This window comes from Macrosteles quadrilineatus, unplaced genomic scaffold, assembly GCF_028750875.1.
Source record: "Macrosteles quadrilineatus isolate MER2022 unplaced genomic scaffold, UCM_ALF_1.0 Scaffold_8__2_contigs__length_117827958, whole genome shotgun sequence".
Classification (NCBI taxonomy): domain Eukaryota; kingdom Metazoa; phylum Arthropoda; class Insecta; order Hemiptera; family Cicadellidae; genus Macrosteles; species Macrosteles quadrilineatus.
In genome coordinates, this window is record NW_026542601.1 from 33,690,215 (window position 1) to 33,711,142 (window position 20,928).

The following is a 20,928-nucleotide window of genomic DNA, read 5'->3' on the forward strand; positions in this document are numbered from 1 at the left end:
GAAGACTCCTATACATCTCCCCTCTTCATGTGATGGCTGTGGCAAAAACTTCAGTATGGAACATGCCCTTAACTGTCGCACAGGTGGTTTGATAATAAGAAGACATAATGAGGTAAGGGATACCCTTGGAAGCTTGATGGAGCTTGCATGGGGAAACTGTGTTCGAGAACCAATGATCTCTGAGTAAGGGTCATTGGATACTGCAGCACTAAAATCAGACTTGGCTTGTAGGGGTGTATGGGAGGTTCAGCAGACGGAAGCATTATTCGATGTACTGTACGTGTCGTTGACAATGATGCTCCATCGTACTTGAACCTCCCATACGAAAAAGTTTTGGAAAATGCAGAAAGAGAGAAGAAGAGAAAATATTTAACAACAACAGAAACGAGAAATGCTTCTTTTCACCCCACTAGTCACGTCTGTGGACGGAATGCAAGGCAAAGAGTTTCAAACCTTGCTCAGAGCAATTGCAGAACGCCTAACAGAGAAATGGAAAAAACCATACTTCATTGTGGATGTAGCCTCCGGATTGCCAAATAATATTAAAAAGGTTTAAATACCTGCTATCAAGCAATCCATTTAATTGCAGTTGCAACTAGTTTCAACTCCTATGTGGAGTCATCATCAGGCGGTACAAGGACTTCTTCTTTCTTCATATGAAGAGCGTCATATTTAACACGTAAAAATAAATAAACATTTACACACGACACAAAACACGTTACGGACACGAAACATTTACTGATCAGTTACGACAACGGACGACGCTAACCCGACGGAGTTTAAGTCCAGACTGCGGGTGGTCATTGCAGTGGTGTACGTCTGTTATCTTATCACTTCAGGTTAGGTCCTAGTCCTGTCTAACACACTTCCACTCTCCAGTATCCCTATGGCAGTGTCATATATAAAATTGGACGAAAACGTTAGTTGGTCGTTTAACACATTTTCGTGGTCGGATGTTACTGCCTTATAAATCTCAAATTCTTCTAAGGTGTTTAATTTAAATCTGTCTCTTGAGAAATGTAAAATATTCATGTTGTTACTAATGCTGGTATAATTGTGGCCTTGAGAAATTAAATGTTCTCCATAATAAAACATCAAAATAAGTTGGAGTTCAAAATATTCAGGAAACCAACATGCACTGACCAGACCATTAATTATGAATCCCATCATCCTTACTCACAAAAACTAGCTGCGTACAACAGTTTTGTCCACCGTTTGCTCACAATTCCAATGAATGAACAGGATTATAATGAAGAATTAAATACAATAAAATACATAGCTGTAGCAAATGGTTATCCAAGCATTATTATTGATAAACTCATCTTCAAACATAAAAATAAAACAGGAACTAAAAAACAGAAAAAACTACATCTCTGCAAAATATGGCACCTTCATGAGTAACAAATTTAAAAATCTTATGACAAAAAACAATATTACAGTTTCCTTCAGAACAGAAAACAAACTTGGCGCATTGTTAAAAGAGCGCAGTCCTTCATTGACGCAACCCTTAGACAGATCCGGCGTATACAAGATCAATTGTACCGATTGTACTAAATTTTACATCGGCCAGACGGCACGCTCCTTTACAAAACGTTTCAAGGAACATCTCCCAAAAGCGTCAACAGTACACCAGACTTCATCTTTTGCAGAACATTTAATTTCTCAAGGCCACAATTATACCAGCATTAGTAACAACATGAATATTTTACATTTCTCAAGAGACAGATTTAAATTAAACACCTTAGAAGAATTTGAGATTTATAAGGCAGTAACATCCGACCACGAAAATGTGTTAAACGACCAACTAACGTTTTCGTCCAATTTTATATATGACACTGCCATAGGGATACTGGAGAGTGGAAGTGTGTTAGACAGGACTAGGACCTAACCTGAAGTGATAAGATAACAGACGTACACCACTGCAATGACCACCCGCAGTCTGGACTTAAACTCCGTCGGGTTAGCGTCGTCCGTTGTCGTAACTGATCAGTAAATGTTTCGTGTCCGTAACGTGTTTTGTGTCGTGTGTAAATGTTTATTTATTTTTACGTGTTAAATATGACGCTCTTCATATGAAGAAAGAAGAAGTCCTTGTACCGCCTGATGATGACTCCACATAGGAGTTGAAACTAGTTGCAACTGCAATTAAATGGATTGCTTGATAGCAGGTATTTAAACCTTTTTAAAAAAACCATACAGTTTAGTGATGAACTGGATAGGGTAAAAACCATCTGTGCGACGTTAAGGGCCAGCAGCATGTGTCTAAGGAGGACAAGAAAGAAGTGGAGGACCCTTAGAGAGTTTGAAGATGGGGCTGGAGTACCAGCTTTTTATTAATTTAAATAGCAAATGTTTTATTATTTTTCCATGTCAAAATTGTACTATAACTTATTATATTAAAGTGTGTTGGTTCTGTTTTTGTATTATTTGTTATTAAAAAAGAATGTAGTTGTGTGAGCCAGTCACAGAATGCGCTAGTGTCTAAAGTTCTATTGTATACCTTATTTTTTGTTGCTGACCAGATTGATGGGTCATCACAGTTGCTATAACTCATCATAAGTCATTCCCTAAGTTTGACTTGGGTAAAAAAAAATTTTTATTTGGCAGAATTTAGTAATTTAGATCAGCGCAATCTGTAGGTGGCTCACATCAACTACGACAATTTTGATAAAAAAGCAAATTTAACTTGGGGATGGAATGTCTATAATTACTTTAAGACGGTCCCAGGTCTAAGCCCTGAAAGTTATCATGAAATTCTTTGGTGTACAAACCTATTCCATAAATTTGACATATGTACCAACTTTCGTGGCCATCGGTCCAGCGTGGCCTTGGTCCAGCGGTGACTGAGTTTATCACTGCCAAATATATATACAAACCATGACATCCCCTTTTATAATTGTAGATTTAGCAAGAGTTTAAAAGCTATTCTAATAAATACAACTTGTAATTAATTTAGAAAAAAATATTTGTTACACATAAGCTATAAACAAATATCGTGTTATCTCTATAGGTACTTAAAAAGTGAAAGATAATATTAAAAAAAGGAAAAATTTAGGTATGGTAAATTTCAAATTAATCGCCAAATTGGGTAATCACAGAACCACGACCCCCCTTGGGTATTTAGCTTATGGATATAATCTCTATATGATTCTCGATTGTTTCTTATTACTATGTTTTGTTGATCGACCAGGTGCATTTTACCAAAATGTCTCCCATCGATTAACAGGCTACGGATTTCTAAACTCTTTCAAGTTGTCACAATAAGTTTCACAGACCTTGTCGCGACACTGACTCAATACCTAACTCATTTATTCCGCTTAAATAAACAAATTTGCCTGACTCGTGTCAATCTCTTTTATGTCTAAAAAGACTAGATAAGATTGAGAAAATAACTTAACTTTTATCATAGGTATTCTTAAGTCTATCAGTTCCTCTCATATATCAAACATTCCCTCCCCAATCCTACTAGCTTAGTAAGAATAATATGTGTTAAAAACGATCCGTTCTTTCTGCCTCATCCTATCGTCTAGTTGTATAACAGTAAATAAATATAAATCTGCAAATACTTACACATAACTACAATAATTTGACTAGATGATTAAATAGATGGTTTAACTAAACAATTTACTAACTCCTCTATCGATTTACGATTATTATAAATTAGTTTAACTCGTTTAACATTGGTTTAAAATAGTTTATGTCTGGCAACACTTGTTTATGTTTTGAGAAAAGTTGCTTATTTATTTCAATTCCACAAACTGTAAAATAACTTTGTTTATCAACTATTAATTTTTTTAGATGGGAGCCACCTAAAGGCGCGTAACCCAAATATGAGTAAAGGGTGAGTTTAGAATAGTGAGAGATGATCTGTGTTAGACATCTAGACAATAAGACATCTACTTTAGGAGATTTAATATCAGTGGCAAAACTTTCATGTACAGTAATTTGTACAGTAATAAATTCTTGTGCGTCGTATGTGCAAATAATGTTCTGTAGCCAGCCTACCGTGATGGACCAACTAACACAAAGGGAGTATGTTTAATGGTACCGTGTTAAACGAGTAATCAAATGCCGTAATAACAAACTGGTTGCAAGTAGTTATATTTTTAAATCTATTTTATTTCAGCGGAAAGATCATCAACTATAACAATAATGCTATAACGCCTATAATGTAGACATGGAACTTATATTTTGTTTTATATACATAATCAATGCTTCACTACATCTTAATGAATTTTTTTTTATATGTCAGAAAAGTTGGTGTTGCGATTGGTTGGTAATGGTAACTTGGTAGGTAACAGCTGGTGATGATAGAACAGCTGTTTTCAAATACCAGTCTCTGTCATAATTTTCTATTTGTATTGTTTTCATGGAATTTTCATTTTATTTTATTCAGTTCCAGTTGATATTCTCTTTTTCTTGAATGGCATTCATTCGCCTAAGAGTGAAGTGGTTTATGATTTTCCATCACTAAAATCTCAGTAGTTATGAAATTTTAGCAAAATGTTACATACTAGTCCTAGCATTGTTTTTTAAATTTGACTTTTGTTGACAACTCCAAAGTTAAGGTAAGGATATTATGTGCAGTTGACAGTTTTCCTATGTTTTTGGCATCTTATCTATAATAATCTGAAATCGTGTTATGTATCCTAAGTTCCCCGTTTGTTCTTTCATTATTCCATGATTTCATTGCACAGCTTAACCATCTTAATGGCTACGGTAAATTAAAATTATAGATGATTTTTCAAATAGGCCTACTTTTTATCTTTTAAGCCGGAGAGTGTAATTAAGTACACATTTCTTAGGCCTACTGCTAACAATTAGTTACAGTAGTCTACGTAAAAGGTTTTAACTTCTTTAAAACCATCAATAACTTGAATTGATAAGTAGGTGCCAATTCAATGTATGGATGAACAACTTATGGGCAAAAAACAGATTTCGGTACATAAGCTTAGCGTTTAGCAAAGAATGCATAGCCTAACCATAGCTAGGAATCTGGCTGATAATTTACATCAATATCACTACCTACTTCTTCAGGATCATCAACCAGCCCTTCAAAATCACTTAAATCTTCTTATAATGCACCACGTATATCACTACTTTTGATTTTTAACACTAAAACAATGATAGGCCTAAACGTAATAAAACACATCAGTCATTGGTGCGAGGTTAACCAAGCTGTTTACAAATACGCACGTCAGCTGTCTGCTACAATATTTTCGGAACTAAAATGAAAAGCGTATAGAAACAGACATCAGGAGAAAGCTCTGAATCTGCTGAAAAAAACGATACCTAACTCAATCCAGTTCAATCCGATTCAGTCAGTCCCAGAGCCGTCGCCGTAAACAGTGTTTGTGAGTCGCAAAAGCGACACATAACACTACAGCGGATGTGTTATGAGTCGCTTTTACGACACATAACACTCGGAGGGTTAAGCTGTCAACCATCTTCTTTGTGGTACTTATCCTTAAAAGGTACAGTTTCTTAACTGGGCTATGGCAATATCGATTGAAACTATCGATTCGATTAGTAAACCTTCATGCGATTTTTTCACCATCTGCAAGTTTGGTTGGTTAGGTTAGGTTATGATAGTTTAATTTTATAATAGACATATTTCAAATATTGATTTTTAATCAATATTTCCAATTCGATAGTTTCAATCTATATTAGCATAGCCCAGTTAAGAAACTGTACCCAACTTGGAGCCAGATTTGTTAAGTTGACGTAGTTATTAGGCCTATGTTGACTAGGAGCCTAGTTAGTTAGCCTAACTTGACTGAATACAATGATCTATGTTAACTTACCTGTATAATTAGACATAGGCCTAACCTAGTCATCTTTTTTAGAATAATTCCCTAGAGATATTTATCGTCCTAAAATTATCCTTCTAAGTTAAATAAGCATAAGTTAGTCAGGCCTGGTTAGATCTAACTTAAGCTTTTCTAGATAAATTGTACACCCAAGTTTATAGACCTAAATCCTGTAGGAAGATGCTATACCATTAGGCCTAGGGACTTCAGTTTTTTTTTGTTTTTTTTTTAAATCAACGGCAAACTCCATTTTACATTAAAAGAAGCTACAGATAGGAAAATATTATAAAAATTTTTAATAATTAACAGAGGAGTAGAAAACAATATTTAAAACTAATTATTACATGGCAAAACAATGGATATTGATGTTACAGAAAAAAATAACAATGTACTTATACAAAATATAACAATAACAAAATATAACAATGAATATATCAATAACAAGAATACAAACAAAATAGGCCTAGATCACAAAATTAACATGAGAAAAATCAACAACAATGCTTTTTTTACGGGGTACCCTCAAGGATGCTGTCAGCCGCAGAACGCCGAACCACTCCCAAGGAGGCAGTTTGAAGGTCGACAGAGCTGCTTATCACATTCCCGAGGCGCATAATCCGGGGAATGGGACTGGATCTGGCGTAGTTAGTCCCAGTATGGTCAAGTTCAAATACACGCTGATGTCTTGTGATTCTCGAAGGAACATGGAAGTTTATCCTTTCCAGCAAGAAGGGGCAGTTGACTTGGTTATTTATCAGTTTGTAGAGAAAGGTCACATCAGCCACTCGCCTTCTGTTTTCAAGACTCGGAATGTCATACCTCTTAGAGAGCTCGTCAACCCGGACGTCACGAAAGTCAAGTCTAGCACGACATCCCAGTTTATATAGGCTATAAGTTTCATGGCCTTACCATCTTCTATATTTAAAATCCAATGTATGTTTGTTTGTCCTTTATGGACTCTGAAACCGCTCGACAGATTGTAATGAAACTTTCAGGCATTATTAAGCATTATTCAAGGATTGTTTGTGTGAAGTTTGGTGCAGATCCGTCAAAAGGGCTCCGCCCCAGAGGCTCTGGAGTTTCCAATGTTAATAACCTTATGAGTACTCATATTTAAATGGAATTAAAGAATCTTAACAGCTGGTTCAACTAAACAATTTGATTCTGTGATGTTAAATAGCATTAAAAAGTTAATAGGTTTACCAACAGGGTGCAGCACTATTATTTTTTTTTTATTTATGACAACAGCTAATTTGCAACTAAAACAAATAACATCACTAACTGGCCCGACAGCCGTCGTCCTGTCCTAATGTGGTTTTATGTCAATGCTCATTCATTTTCAAGATGAGCTCGTTCGTATTGCTCAATTACATCCTGGTTGAAGTTTGTTAGCTACGCTTACTCACATTAGGTTGGAGCTCGTTCGCTGCGCTCACTCGCCTTCAGGTTAGCTCGTTCGCTACGCTAACTCGCCTCCACATGTTAGTTAGTAGCTAGGCCTATCTCAACTTATGAATTCCAAACAATTAAAAATCCCAAGTAAATAAGTCAATGGACACATGGACAAAAATCGGTACTTTGGTATTATACGAAGGACACTTATTTTAGAGGGATTTTTTTACTGTAGACCAAAAATAAGTAGGCTACATAAGTTAATTGGAAAGAACATACACCTTAATTGCCTTAAGTTACTGTCCAAATTTGACATTCTTACGATTAGCGCCCTTTAAGTTCCGCCTCCCAGAAGGCAGCGATGTTGGTGCGGATTGAGTTTAAATGGAGGCCACCCTTATACAATGCGCTGCGGCAGTTTTGTTGGGCTGGGTTTATTATAAATATGTTTGTAGGACTTTCCTAGTTTTGTTCAAAAGAACGTCACTTATTATGGACTATGGAGACAAAACTAACCTAGTGCACGGCAATGAATCACTTAGGATACAGACCCAGAAACAGGTGATACCCCGGTCAACGACCTGACCTTGGACTACTCGGAGGGAATTTGGTGGGCGAAAGTATGACTTATCTGGTATTGTTCGATTCATAACGAAACGAGAAAAGTCCTACAAACATATTTATGATAGGTAACCCAACTTAGCATAACCTCCGCAGCGCTTTGTATGAGGGTGGCCTCCGTATAATACCAAAGCACCGGTGCCCAAAAATCAGCCATCTGCTTAGATTTGCTTTAACTTAAGTTAGAAAAAATGGAAATAAAAATGTAATAGTATATTACGTTACTAGTCCTGAAAATAAGTGTTTACCATACGAGTCCGGTACACACATTTTGGACGAGTTACGTACGATAGTTTACGCCATACTACTTAATTCGTACAAATCCTTATATATTTCCACCAACTAAAGGACTAAACATCACTAGTCGTTATGTTTTTGTTTATAACCAAATCATTGCCAGGCAAATACAGTATAATCAGCTGATTGGTGTCCGGTAAAACTCATTGCAGAACAGTATTACGCAATGAAACCCCATTTGAATAATCTGGCGGCAAACAGCTGTTTTCTGGACTAAATCCTTGCGTGGGAAGTTCGTCAAAATAATGTAGTGTGGCGTAAAAGCTGTTATCACAACCTAGGTTACAGTTCCGCAGAGAACCTGCAATTTATTATCGTATTAATATAAATATATATAGGCCTAGAATATGATTCAGTTTGATATAAATATCACATCGAATTTAATTTTACCATATGATAGCCTATATAAATAAAAACAATAACAAACATTATTAAAGTAGTTTCTTTATTTTTTACTTAGGCCTATTTTTATTTTCAATAACTGAAAATTTTCTAACCGTATGCAGTAATTGAATAAGTTTTAGTTAAGTATTGTTTCGATTTTAGTTGAGTCCCTAGGCCAATCGATGGTTTCATTTTTTAAACATCAATAAAATAAGCAGATTATAAATCAATTCAATGTACATAAAAAATTATATTCTAGAAACGATAGGCTATATTGAACTGAATGAAAATTTATATATTGATATTTAAATCGATAATATATCGCAGATTTTCAGCGGAACTGTATCCCAACCTAAATTGGCCTAACTGTCATTTTAAGATCATTAAGCTAACAATTGTGTAAGCTATATAAGTTTATGTAAGATTCGGTAAGTTTACTGTACCTATTTTCATAGGCATGGCATAATCTAAAGCTATTTTGTGTAAATTTGTGTTAGCAAGGCTCAACAAAAAACACATGTAGAATATTCTTGTTTTAAAGCTTTGTTTTAAGATAGGTATAACCACGACACTCTAAATATTTTGTGAATTACAGAATGATACATTACATAAAGAAATGTCTCTTTTGAAAACAAATTGCTAACTATGCATTGCATTAATTATTGAAGATAATCATTCAATAATGTTTTGTTTCACAATTCCACAACTGTGCAAAGTAGGCCTTCTTTTGAGAAAAATTAATTAAACAGGCCTAATTAGCAAGAAAAGGTTGATAAGAAGCTTGTATTCCAGATGGACACCAGCCGCAGCTGCCCGTCCAATTTGTCTTCACTCAACTACGACACTGCTTGCCTACTGATCACAAATCAATTGGAAGAAAATGTTGACATATATACGCTCTCATCTGATTGTTATCAGGTATAGTAGATGGTTTGTTGGATTAATACTTTCATACTTTATTCTTAAAAGGCGATCATACGAATATAGGTATTTTAAGCCAAGTATGAATGGAGATAAGTGTGGGATGAGTGGCCCGATCTTGTAGTCTTGTTAGTGACTAATGCCAACATGTTCCTTAGACACAACTGTTAATTAATAGCCCATACAGCTCAGCAACTAAGGGACCTACAGTTTCTTGTAGAATCCAAACCACATTTTTCCCTTGTAATTAACAAATTGGTCTAATTATCAGGATAGTACTGCGAAAGGCCGTAATAGTCTCTATTGCTGGCGTTAATCCACATCAAGGAGTATCGCATTAGTCAATCAATCATAGATAAAACACAGTCAAATGCAATTTTAGGCTTAGGCTAACTCATTTAATATTTACTTACCCTAATCATTTTAATCATTTGATCACCAAAGTCTGATAAACAATTTTAGAGTGTATAATTTCAACTGTTGGCCCTTTTTCTTTTCCAGTGTGACCCTCAGTTGTGGAGCTCGGTACCATTGACCAGCACACTAAGTTTCGTCACACCTGCTGTGAAGCCCTTGACTCTTTATGCAGTCGGAAAAGTCAGCAACGAATCAATCTGCAAGTGAGTAAACCAAAAATACACCTTTGTCATTTATAACCTATAAAAGGGTTTAATAGTATATTTCATCACTAAGGCCTAAAGTGACTCTTTTCGATCCAAGCTCAAGTTTAATGATCGAGGCGAAGCCGAGGTTGGAAAATGAGTGATGAATGAAAAGACACTTTTTGTCCATGTGATGAAATTTATTTTTTGTCATATTGCACCCGTTATTTGAACAAACTGTGTTACCAAACTAAAAAAGTGTTCATTAAAAGATAACCTCACAAAACTACTTCTAACTTGTTTTCAATTTAATTCGCTAATGGAAACAAGGAGCTGTTTACTACTAAGGGTTTGAATTGTTTCGTTTATGGTGATTGTGTTAGTGTACATTATACTATTATACTATATACTGCTTCACAGATTCACAACAAGCCTTTGATATGCTTTTTAACACAATAATTAACAACCTATTGCAATTTTCTGTTAAAAAAAATAAACTTCATAAAAGTAAAGTAAACAAAAAATCTGGTTGGTTCACCAAGGACTTAAAAGTTATGAAGGAAAGAATTGTGTTTCTGAAGAGCCTGCTGAAAACTTCCAGTCAGCCAGTTTTAAATCTTATGAATTATTTAAATGATTATAAAAAAAAGTACAGGCAATCTTTGTATAAGGCTAAAAAGGTGTACAATGCCAAATATATTAAAAAAGTAAAAATAAATGTAAAGCGGCCTGGAACATAATTAAAAATCATAGTTGTGGTTTACATAACGCAAACAACTATCACTTTGCACCAGATGTCTTTAATACCTTTTTTGTAGAAAGTGTAGCAAATATTAAAAAACAAATCGGTAAAACTAAATTTACTTCCAGTGATTTTCTAAGAAATACAAATATAACCCCACATATTTTCCAATGGAAACCTGTAAATCCTGAAGATATTATACGGGTTGCTAAAAGACTTAGTGATTCAGACAGCTGTGATGTATATAATATGAGTAACAATTGCCTAAAAAGTATTATTCCTAGTATTTCAGTACCCTTGGCATATTGCATACATTTTTCATTGATTGAGGGAGTCTCCAGATCAGTTAAAAATATCCAGGATATGCCCAGTTCATAAGAAGGGCCCAAGGAACGAACCTTTAAGCTACCGCCCAATTTCAATAATTCCAGTAATTTCAAAAATATATGAAAATATAGTTCATGATCAAATCTATTCCTTTTTTGAAGACAATACAATTTTTAATCATTGTTAATTCGGGTTTTGAAGGGACAAATCTACAGTCCAAGCTATTTAATTTAACACAGATAATTTAATTTAATTTAAACAAACTAGTTCGTGAAATTATTTCTTCCTTTGAGACCAAGTCATATGCCCAGGCCACGTTCTGTGATCTTAGCAAGGCATTTAATTGTGTTGATCCAAATGACCTAATAAAAAAATTAAATTACTATGGAATTACAGGCTCTGCTCTAAAGCTCATAAAATCTTACTTATCCAATCGAAGACAGAGGGTTTACACTGATGGTCTCTGGTCTCAAGAAATATCAATAAATGTGGGTGTGCCCCAGGGTTCAGTCCTGGGTCCACTTTTGTTTTTAATATGCATTAATGATCTCCCAAATTCAGTTAATTCCTCAACTATTCTTTATGCAGATGATACAACCTTTTTCCACAGTAATAATGATTTTGAACAGCTAAATTTATTATCAAAAAATACCCTCACCACATCATCGGACTGGTTCAAAGCAAATGGGTTTCTCTTAAATGAAAGTAAAACACAGAATGTTGTTTAAAGCCTAAGACCCCTCCCTAATAGCGGGACTGATATCAATATCGCAGTTAATTCGGTGAAATTTTTGGGCATAAAAATAGACAGTACTCTTACCTGGGATCTCACATTGATTATATAACACCAAAACTATCAAGAACAATATTTCTCCTAAGACGCCTGGTTCATTGCTTGGAAACAAATTCTGTTAGAACTGCCTATTTTGCCTACTTTCAATCAATAATTAGATATGGATTAATTCTGTGGTGTAACTGCAGTAGAGTGGATGAAATCTTAATTCTCCAAAAAGGAGCCGTTAGGGTTATCGCTGAATCTGAACTTGATGAACATTGTAAACCTCTTTTTGTTTCAATGAAAATTCCTACTATTATTAATCTGTATATCTTTGATTTAACTGTATATGTAATAGATAACACACAAATACTAAAATTCCATGAACACAGATATAATACTAGAAATAAAAATCATACTTCCATTGACTACCACAGGCTCTCAAAATCTATAAACAGCCATGTTGTTGTAGCTCCAAAGGTTTACAATAAACTCATTGGCCTTATCTCAAAATATGATGTCAAACAATTCAAGAGAAAGTTTTATAACTGGTTATTAATAAACCCACTTTATTCACTTAATGAGTTTTTTCTTGCCAAATTGCTTTCTAGATCGTTCTAAACATTTAAATACAAATCCCCACACTCTATTAATTAATAGTCTCTATAAATTATTCTTCACATTAAAACTATTATTGAAAACTAATCCTCTCTTTTTTTATTAAGATATGATGTTATCAGAAAGTATTTTATATTTTATCTGTTATTGATGTTCCAGGCCAGCTTGAAGGAGAAATTGTTTGTTTAGTTTTTTTGTTCTATATTATGTAATTTAAGTTTAATTTTATATTCACATCTACTTTAATTTGCTTCATGACAATTTGTAAAATGCAATCTGACCTATCCTATTGTACTTTATTGTACCGAATGGAAATAAATATATTTGATTTGATATCGATATGTCAAACTGTTTACATAAGGCAACAAGAACAATAAGTCCTACAATCAATCAAACAATCGGTACATACTTTCCATACATGGATTGTTTAGGCCTACAATTTAAATTAACAACTGAGTTTAGATCAGCAGATTTTTACTCCCTAGGGGCTAAAAACACTTTTACTTCCTAGAGAGTAAAAAATGCTACCTTACACCCGCAACGCAAGCATTAAACTGGCTGTTTTTGCTGCAGTCTGACGAAAAATATTTTTTGGCAAAGATGGCTTTGGGCCAAACTTTATGGATTTTGTGGTGGATAGGTTTAACAGTAGACTTACCACACTTACGATAACAGATGAAAATCAGGAAAAACACCCTAAAATGCAATTTTAAGAGCTGCTAGCTCTTTCTTTCACTACTGGTAGTAGATTCTTCAAGTCCTAATTGTAGATTCTAAAGGTTCTAGGAATAAGGCCCTGTACACATGAGGGCGGCAGCGGCGGTTGAAAGTACAAAGGAGCAAATGCAACCGCCCAGTTCCAATCAACCGCAACAAACAGCGGCGGTCGTAGATTTCCCTTCGACCGCCGCGGCTCCCTTGCGGTTGAAGTTACTAGAGTTGGCATGAGAGCGGTAGCCACTGCAGTTGCTACTATAGGATCACAGACATCTGCGCGCTTGCCCTGTGGACATCGCTTTTTCTCTCTGTGATGGTGAAGTGTGTAACTGTGGCTGGAGTTGATGTAGTGCTCGTAGTGTATGTTTACAATGGCCATGCGTGCTGCTGTGGAACCAGAAAACTTTGACACTGAACTGTTCATTAAAGAAGTACAAAAGAAGATACGTTTGGAGATTGCGTGCCAAGAGTTAGTTGAGTTTATTGCTGAAAAGAATTGTCAAGCGTTAAAAAGAAAAATAATTGGGTAAATACAGTACTGGCTTTTAAGCGACGGTCAATTCACACTGCAACCGCAGCATAATCGTGGCTCCAACCGCTGCTATGTGTACGGTCCTAGGCGGCCACCGCGGCGGCTGCCGCCCTCATGTGTACAGGGCCTAAAACTAAAACAGAGAGTCTGCTACCGGTACTAAAGAAGGAACAGGTATCTCCAAAAATTCCATGTTTAGTGTGTTTTTTGTGATTTTTATCTTATTGTCACCTACTGTTTAGCTTATCCACCAAAAATTGTTCATAAAGTACCATCTGAAAAACTGCAGCGTAGCTACCCCTTTTTATAGTAAGAATTCTGAAAAAAATACTCAAGTTTGAGATTACGTATATCCGAGATGGGCGGTTAGAAGAATGGCGGTTAGTCGGGGTTTTACTTTGACAGGTACACTTGACAAATTCCAGTAGTGAAGTAAGATTTATTTAACAGCTGGGCTAGTAAATTGTCTTTATAAGAAATACATTGGGATTTTGATGGTCTGTGGGGCAAAGCCCGAGGACTTTTATTACAGTAATTGGTGAAAAGGGGCGTCCACACAAAAAATACTTAGTTTTGACACATCGTTTGTAAAAATCCGTCCATCACTAATGGAGGAGTAGTGTTTCGTAGAAATCTCCTTAAGGGGATCTACCACCTTTAAATGAATTTTTTTTTATTTAGTAAGTTAGACATTTTGTATGCAGGTATTATATTTAGGACCTTTATTTAATGAGCTTTTGAGTTTTTAAATTTAATTTTCATCTTTTTGTTTTTTTTATAAAAAATTTTTAGCGTTTTATTTTAGCGTTTTTAGGTACATTGCTAAACTTTGAATAACTTTTTTATTTTTTGATCAATTGTAATGATTATTGATTTATTTTTATCCTTAAAATACCTAGAAACTTGTTGGTCATTATAATTAAAATACCATGTCAGAAAAAAAAGTTAAAAGCAATTATATTTTAAAATAAACATTTTTATTTTACAAATAAAAAAAAATCATAATTATTTTATTTTATTAGCTATACAATTTCTTATGACCAATTATCTCAGTAATATAACAAGGAACAAGTGGTAAAAAGTTTAATGGCTTATCTATAATACTTTAAAATTTATTCAAACATATGTATTAAGAAACACGGAAAAACAGAACTTGCGGAAAACGGGCTTTAAAGTAGGCTGTAGCGTTTCTATTGCAATTTGTAACAACTTCTATTTGTTTATTATTTAAAGAAAAAATAGTCAGTTTGTCTTCAAATTTCACCCACATACTCAAAAAAGTATGCAGAAAAAAAAAAAAACATTTTTTTAAAATGTGAAAAAATAAAAAAATTACCATTTAAAGGTGGTGGATCCCCTTAACATATTATGTATAAGGATATTGATATTTACTAAACAAAAATAAATTTTGAAGTTTTGGATCCAAGATTTGTAATGTATGGTTATGACCTCCACTTGGTTATTGCAAGTTCAAATAGGGAACGACAGATGATTCGTCTTGTTTAGATAAGTCCCAAATTATGGAGCATGGAGCACATAGTCGATGATTTCCTTCTTTTGTCTTACAAATTTCCCTGAAGGATTGGCTGGTTTGCATAACACAACCCAAGCAAGACTGATCTTGGCAAGGCTTCTAAATCTTTGTATTTAGCTTAGCCGAGGTATCACATCGTGAAGATTTATTGTGTTTTCAGCCAAACAGTTCTACTAAATCAGCATGAGCTCTTGTCCTGGAAAATCGGAACTAACTGCACTTTTACGGTTGAAGATGAGGGAGAAAACGCTTACTTAGGTAAATATGAATTATAATTTTGGTAAGTATGGTCAGACTATGGGAACAGAGTTTAATTGGGTAAAAAATAAAAATAGGTTTTTTTTCATTTCCTCAAAACAAAATTTTGGAGTTTCTTTCCAAAACATTTTGTAGAGCTTTAAAAAGACAAATAATTTATTATGTTGAAGCATCATCGAATGTCTAATGGTTATGGAGAAACTGATGAACCCCATAAATTTAAAATTTGCATTTTAATCTTATTGAGGATAGGTAAACTGTTGTAGTTTGCTCGTTTATGGGCCTATTTTGATCAAATTTGATAAATTTCTTTGTATCATACTAAGTTATTAACATTAAACACTTTACGACATTCTTTGTAGCAGCAAACCTTAACCCTCGCTAATACTAAATGTTATTTATAATGGGGAATACATCTAACATGTATAAGAGAGTATTTCAGTGGAAATCCCATCAGGCAAGAGGAAATTCGCTTAGTCTGCAAGTTTTGCTGTGTAGAGGGTATTATAATTTGTCTAGACACTAGATAAAAGATTCATAAAAAGAGAATCATTTTGATTGTGATTTGTAAAACCTTACTTTTCTATTTAACGATAATAGTTATAATTTTAGTTTACTGTTAATTACAAAAACAATGAGATGCTAACTTGTAGTATTATAATAAATGTATTCTAATTCGCCTTGTATTTGTTACAGCACTTGAAGTGGCCATATACGGCCTCACAGCGTTGATGTTGCTCTATGTATTGATTCGGTCAGCCTGCAGAACACAATGGATACAAAATATTTTTTCCAGGGATGCAACTATTATTGACATGCGAAATGTAAGTGTAAAAAAGTCATTATGGCAAGTTTTTTTTGGATTGCTACTAAGATATATTAAAGCAGAAGTATGTCATCATTGTCTTGATATGATGTTTTTGATAAGATGCTAGGCTATAACACGAGATTGTTTTTCACATTGCTTCAGGCTGGACTTCAGGTTACGGTATCATCACTTAGATAAGTAAATTACAATTGTTTTAAGTTTTTTTCTTTATGTTTTGCCATCATGTGGTTGCAAATAAATTCTCAGCCTTTTAATTTTTTGTTCCTCCTTTTTACTTTCTGGGGAGTAGAGGGCTATACATGTATATGGAGAAAGTACGGTATTGTTTTGGTCAACATTTTCGAGTTTGGGTTTTGGGTGGAAAAATCCGTTTGAGTCCCCCAAACCCAATCAAGTGGTTTTTGAAATGGTTTGTATGTGAACAAAGCTGAAGACCACATATCTGGTCTGATTTTCATGAAATTTGGTATATGGGTACTATAGTTCGGCCGCTTAGAAAGCGTCCTCCTCCAGCATTGGTTTAGCATTAGCGCGCAGGTCGTTTTGTAAGCGGCCGAACTATAATAATTCATGGTAACTTCAGGAATTTTTTTATTTATTTTTAAATTTTGACTTAATTGTGATTTTCATAAAAAAAACCTGTAAAATAACATAAAAATGCTATTTCTACGCAAATAGCTCAAACAATTTTGACTAAAGAATTAGCATATTTAGTCGTTTTAACTATAAACCTTACCTAAGGTACTATTCACCTTAGGCCTATTCTAAAAATATCAGTTTGTTATTGCAATTTTATATCCTCCCCATAATACTCATTATATCTCACAAAAGCTAATGGAAGAAATTATGTGTCAGTTTGCTGAATATTTTTTTTTATATTTGCAGGATCTGGGGAATCCCAGTTCGTCTGATGACTCTCTTCTCATCCAGTCAGAGCTGGTGCCTCTTAGAAGACTCAGCTCCCCACGTATTCAAGCTTTGGATACTTTTAGAGGGTAAACTTATGCCACACACAAACGTATGATAACATACATGTGTTTTAATGTTAATGCCTTTTATGACCAAAGTGTAGTATTTTTTATTTTTGTTTTTGTTCCTCATGTGATACGTTTTGAAAATTTGATGGTCACATTTGAAAATGAAGCCCCAAAAAGTACCACCCAGTAATCTGTAATAATGATAATAGAATGATGAGGACTAGGTGTATTACCTAAATTATCGTAGCTTTGTAAAGGATTAGTCTCTTGTCTTGTAGTTATCTAACATCAACCTGTTATATGAGAGTAATTAATAGCACAATGATATATTTTCTTTCGAAACGGCTGTGATTAATCCACAAGAATTACATTAAATGAAAATGACTTTATTAAGGCAAAGTTAGGAATACCAAGTCCTCTATACCACCTAACTGCTGATAAATAAATAAATCAATTCACTCAAACAAATATATTAAAATATTCTAAAATGACAAACTATATAACATAAGTAGGAATGCCGATATCGGTGGTTAATACCTGTACAAGGAAATTTTATCTGGAGATAAGGAAATTTAAGTCGGGTTTACACAATGCCAGTAGGTGAGACAATAATTGCCAGAAGACAACTTGCTGGTATGAAATTATTGGCTTTGTGTAAACACTTCAGGCCAATCGTCTTGCCAACTGCCCTGAAATTCAGTTGTCTACGGAAGTAGACCAAATGAGACAATTCAATATCCCACAATGACAATTGGGTAAGACAACTGTCCCACCAACTGGTATCATGTAAATCCGGCTTTGGTTTTATTTCTGAAATTGATTTGTGTTTTTTACAGATTTACCATTGCCTTGATGATTTTCGTTAACTACGGAGGCGGCAAGTTTTGGTTTTTTGAACACTCTGCGTGGAACGGATTGACTATTGCTGATGTCGTATATCCCTGGTGAGTTTTAAATATAACCAGACAAAATATGGAAACTGCTGTCGAACAGTTGCATTTTATTATTTTAAACTCAAAACCACTAGAATGTCTAGTACTATCCGTAGTTGATGGTATTACCCTACTTCTTCCTATGCTATAGGTTTGCATGGGTGATGGGTGTCAGCCTAGTGATCAGTTATCGCTCCAAGTTGCGCTCGTGTGTGTCGCGCACTCATGTGTTCTACGTGTCTCTGCGCCGTGCGGCCGTCCTCATCGCGCTGGGGCTGATCCTCAACACACACAACGACAATGACCTCCACACCATGAGGTTCTGCGGGGTGCTGCAGCGGCTAGGAGTTGCTCATCTGGTTGTATCGACACTTGAGACGATATTCATGAAGAAACAACCCAGCTTGCAGGTAATTTTCTACAGATTTTACTGTTACTTTCTCCCCCTGTATAGTATATGGAGAAAGCATTGTTTTTGTTAAAATTGTTGAGTTATGGGTGGAAATATCTTTTTTGGGCACCCAAAAAAGTAGTGTTTAAGTGGTTATGTGTGGGTGTATGCATGAGTGTGTGGAAACGGCTAGAACTAGTTTAATTGAAGTTAAAACCTTTAAACCTCAAACATACTAGTACAACCTACAAACCTCATTGCTGTTAAAAAAATTACAGTTCAAAAGTTAATGCAATTTTTTTTCCCCATGAAAACCAATCAAATGTTTTATATATGTATAGATATAGATTACAACTCTGATTTCATTTTCATGAAGTATAATTGAATGGCTCCGCCGTACAACGTTGTAACTTACAAAATCGAAATTTTACAGGAACAAAAAAAACTTTTTGTATGATATATTTATGGACTTTTTAATATTTCTATTTAGACTAATCTAGGTTTTGTACCTGATTAATATATATTTATGTACATAACCTTGTTTGGGCACTTCACAAAAGAGTAATGACCTTTTTAACCTCAAAATCACACGGAACAACGTAGTAACTGACGTTAGTTACAACGTTGTTCTACGGACTCCGTAGTAACAGACGTCAGTTACAACGTTGTTCTACGGACAATTTATATTAAACATAAACAGGCTGAAGAAAAACACAACATCGTAGTTTCTTAAAAATATATTTTTACAGGATACATATTGTAAAAAAGGTGAATTGTTGGTTCTAAGATATAAAAGATATTATCAACAATATAAAAGATACATAAAGTTATAAAATATTGTAATAATATTACAATGTAATCTATATAAAAATCCTGGTAATAGAAAGCCAAAGTTTAGGTAAAGTATTCTAAAAGTGCAGATATAAGCCCTGGCTAAAAACACTTTTGAAATACTTAGGTATTTTGTTCGTTTTCAACTTTAATATTTTCATAAAACGGTACATACTCTTGAGGTATGTATTGACACATATCCAATAGGTCCTTTTTCTTGTCAGCCTTTATCGGCAATGGTCCTTCATACAACCGCGGGAAGTTCTCTATTCTTACAGGGGGATATATTCTCGTTTCCTTCTTGGATCTCTTCTTTGAAATCTTCTTTGTAGATGTAGATGCATCACAATTCTTCGTTGCAGATGTAGATGCAGTGTCTTTTGGTTCCTTGATAACCTTAGCCAAAATGTGGCTGTTCCACGGCTGAAGGACATTGTGGGATGTTCTGCCTCTCAGAGTAGTTGGATCGTCTGCAGTTATTTGATACCAAACATTGTTTGTGATGTTAAAATTTTTAGTTGACAAACTTTTTGTCGCAATATCAGTGTTTCTAAAATCCTCAGTTTTCATAACACAAACTTTGAAAGGATGCTTTGAGTTTGCGTTTGCTATTACCTCGACCCAGTGAAAAGGTACATACACTCTTTTGCCTTTTTTTGCCTTTTCAATGAGGGCAAAATCCCTATCGCATGGCAAAAAGCTGTGCCCCGTAGTCATAAACTTTTGTTCTACTACTGTGAAGTATCCATTTACTACGAGATGCTGCAGCACACTTATCATTCTCCAGTTATTATTTTGGCCAATGCAACGATCTGACCAAAGCTTTAGTGTGCGAGTTTGACCTGGTGTCATTTTCGGAACATGAAGCTCAACATACTTTAAGAGACATGATGCAATTTCCGCTGATCCACGTTTGCCTACCGTCTCGTTCCAGAAAAACATATATGCTTCATTGTTTCCCATGTTATGTATAGCTAGATTATAGCATGAAAGCTGGCGTTGGTAAAACACATTGTTATGTGTGAGATTGGGGCAAAATAATACCTGTTCGAGATCTACACAGAGTACTAAATCATTTGAGTTTACCTCTGCATCTAATTTGTCACGCTCCAGGGCTTTATAGGCCGCATCTGCTTTAAAATGATGTAGCTTACTTTCGGTCTCTATTATTTTTCTTTCATCTTCGGTTTTACAATCAATTAACTTAATAAAGAAGCGGTCACATGTGGCACATGTATCGGACCTGGGCAAACCAAATCTTAAGTTAAAATCAGCATTAAAAATATCTCGGTACAGGTGGAGTTTTACATTGGCTTCCGGGTGTGCAGTTCGAAAAAGTTCATACATTTTTGAAATGCTCAAATTGGGATCTAAACACTTGGACTGGCTGTCCCTGCGTGAATAATGATTTTCCTGACTAGGAAATGAACGGATATGA

General features: G+C 34.8%; 1 protein-coding gene across 1 annotated transcript in view; it reads left to right on the forward strand.

The window, feature by feature from the left end:
• The first annotated feature begins 4,359 nt into the window (after positions 1-4,359).
• Positions 4,360-20,928, forward strand: part of LOC129001464 (heparan-alpha-glucosaminide N-acetyltransferase-like) — a 30,233-nt gene continuing 13,664 nt past the window's right edge. Inside the window, exons 1-8 of the mRNA XM_054428761.1 lie at positions 4,360-4,568; positions 9,297-9,422; positions 9,927-10,045; positions 15,433-15,530; positions 16,227-16,354; positions 17,245-17,354; positions 18,173-18,280; positions 18,420-18,678. Coding sequence (XP_054284736.1) covers positions 9,297-9,422; positions 9,927-10,045; positions 15,433-15,530; positions 16,227-16,354; positions 17,245-17,354; positions 18,173-18,280; positions 18,420-18,678 — 948 coding nt within the window. The 5' untranslated portion in view covers positions 4,360-4,568. The remainder of the gene's footprint in view (positions 4,569-9,296; positions 9,423-9,926; positions 10,046-15,432; positions 15,531-16,226; positions 16,355-17,244; positions 17,355-18,172; positions 18,281-18,419; positions 18,679-20,928) is intronic.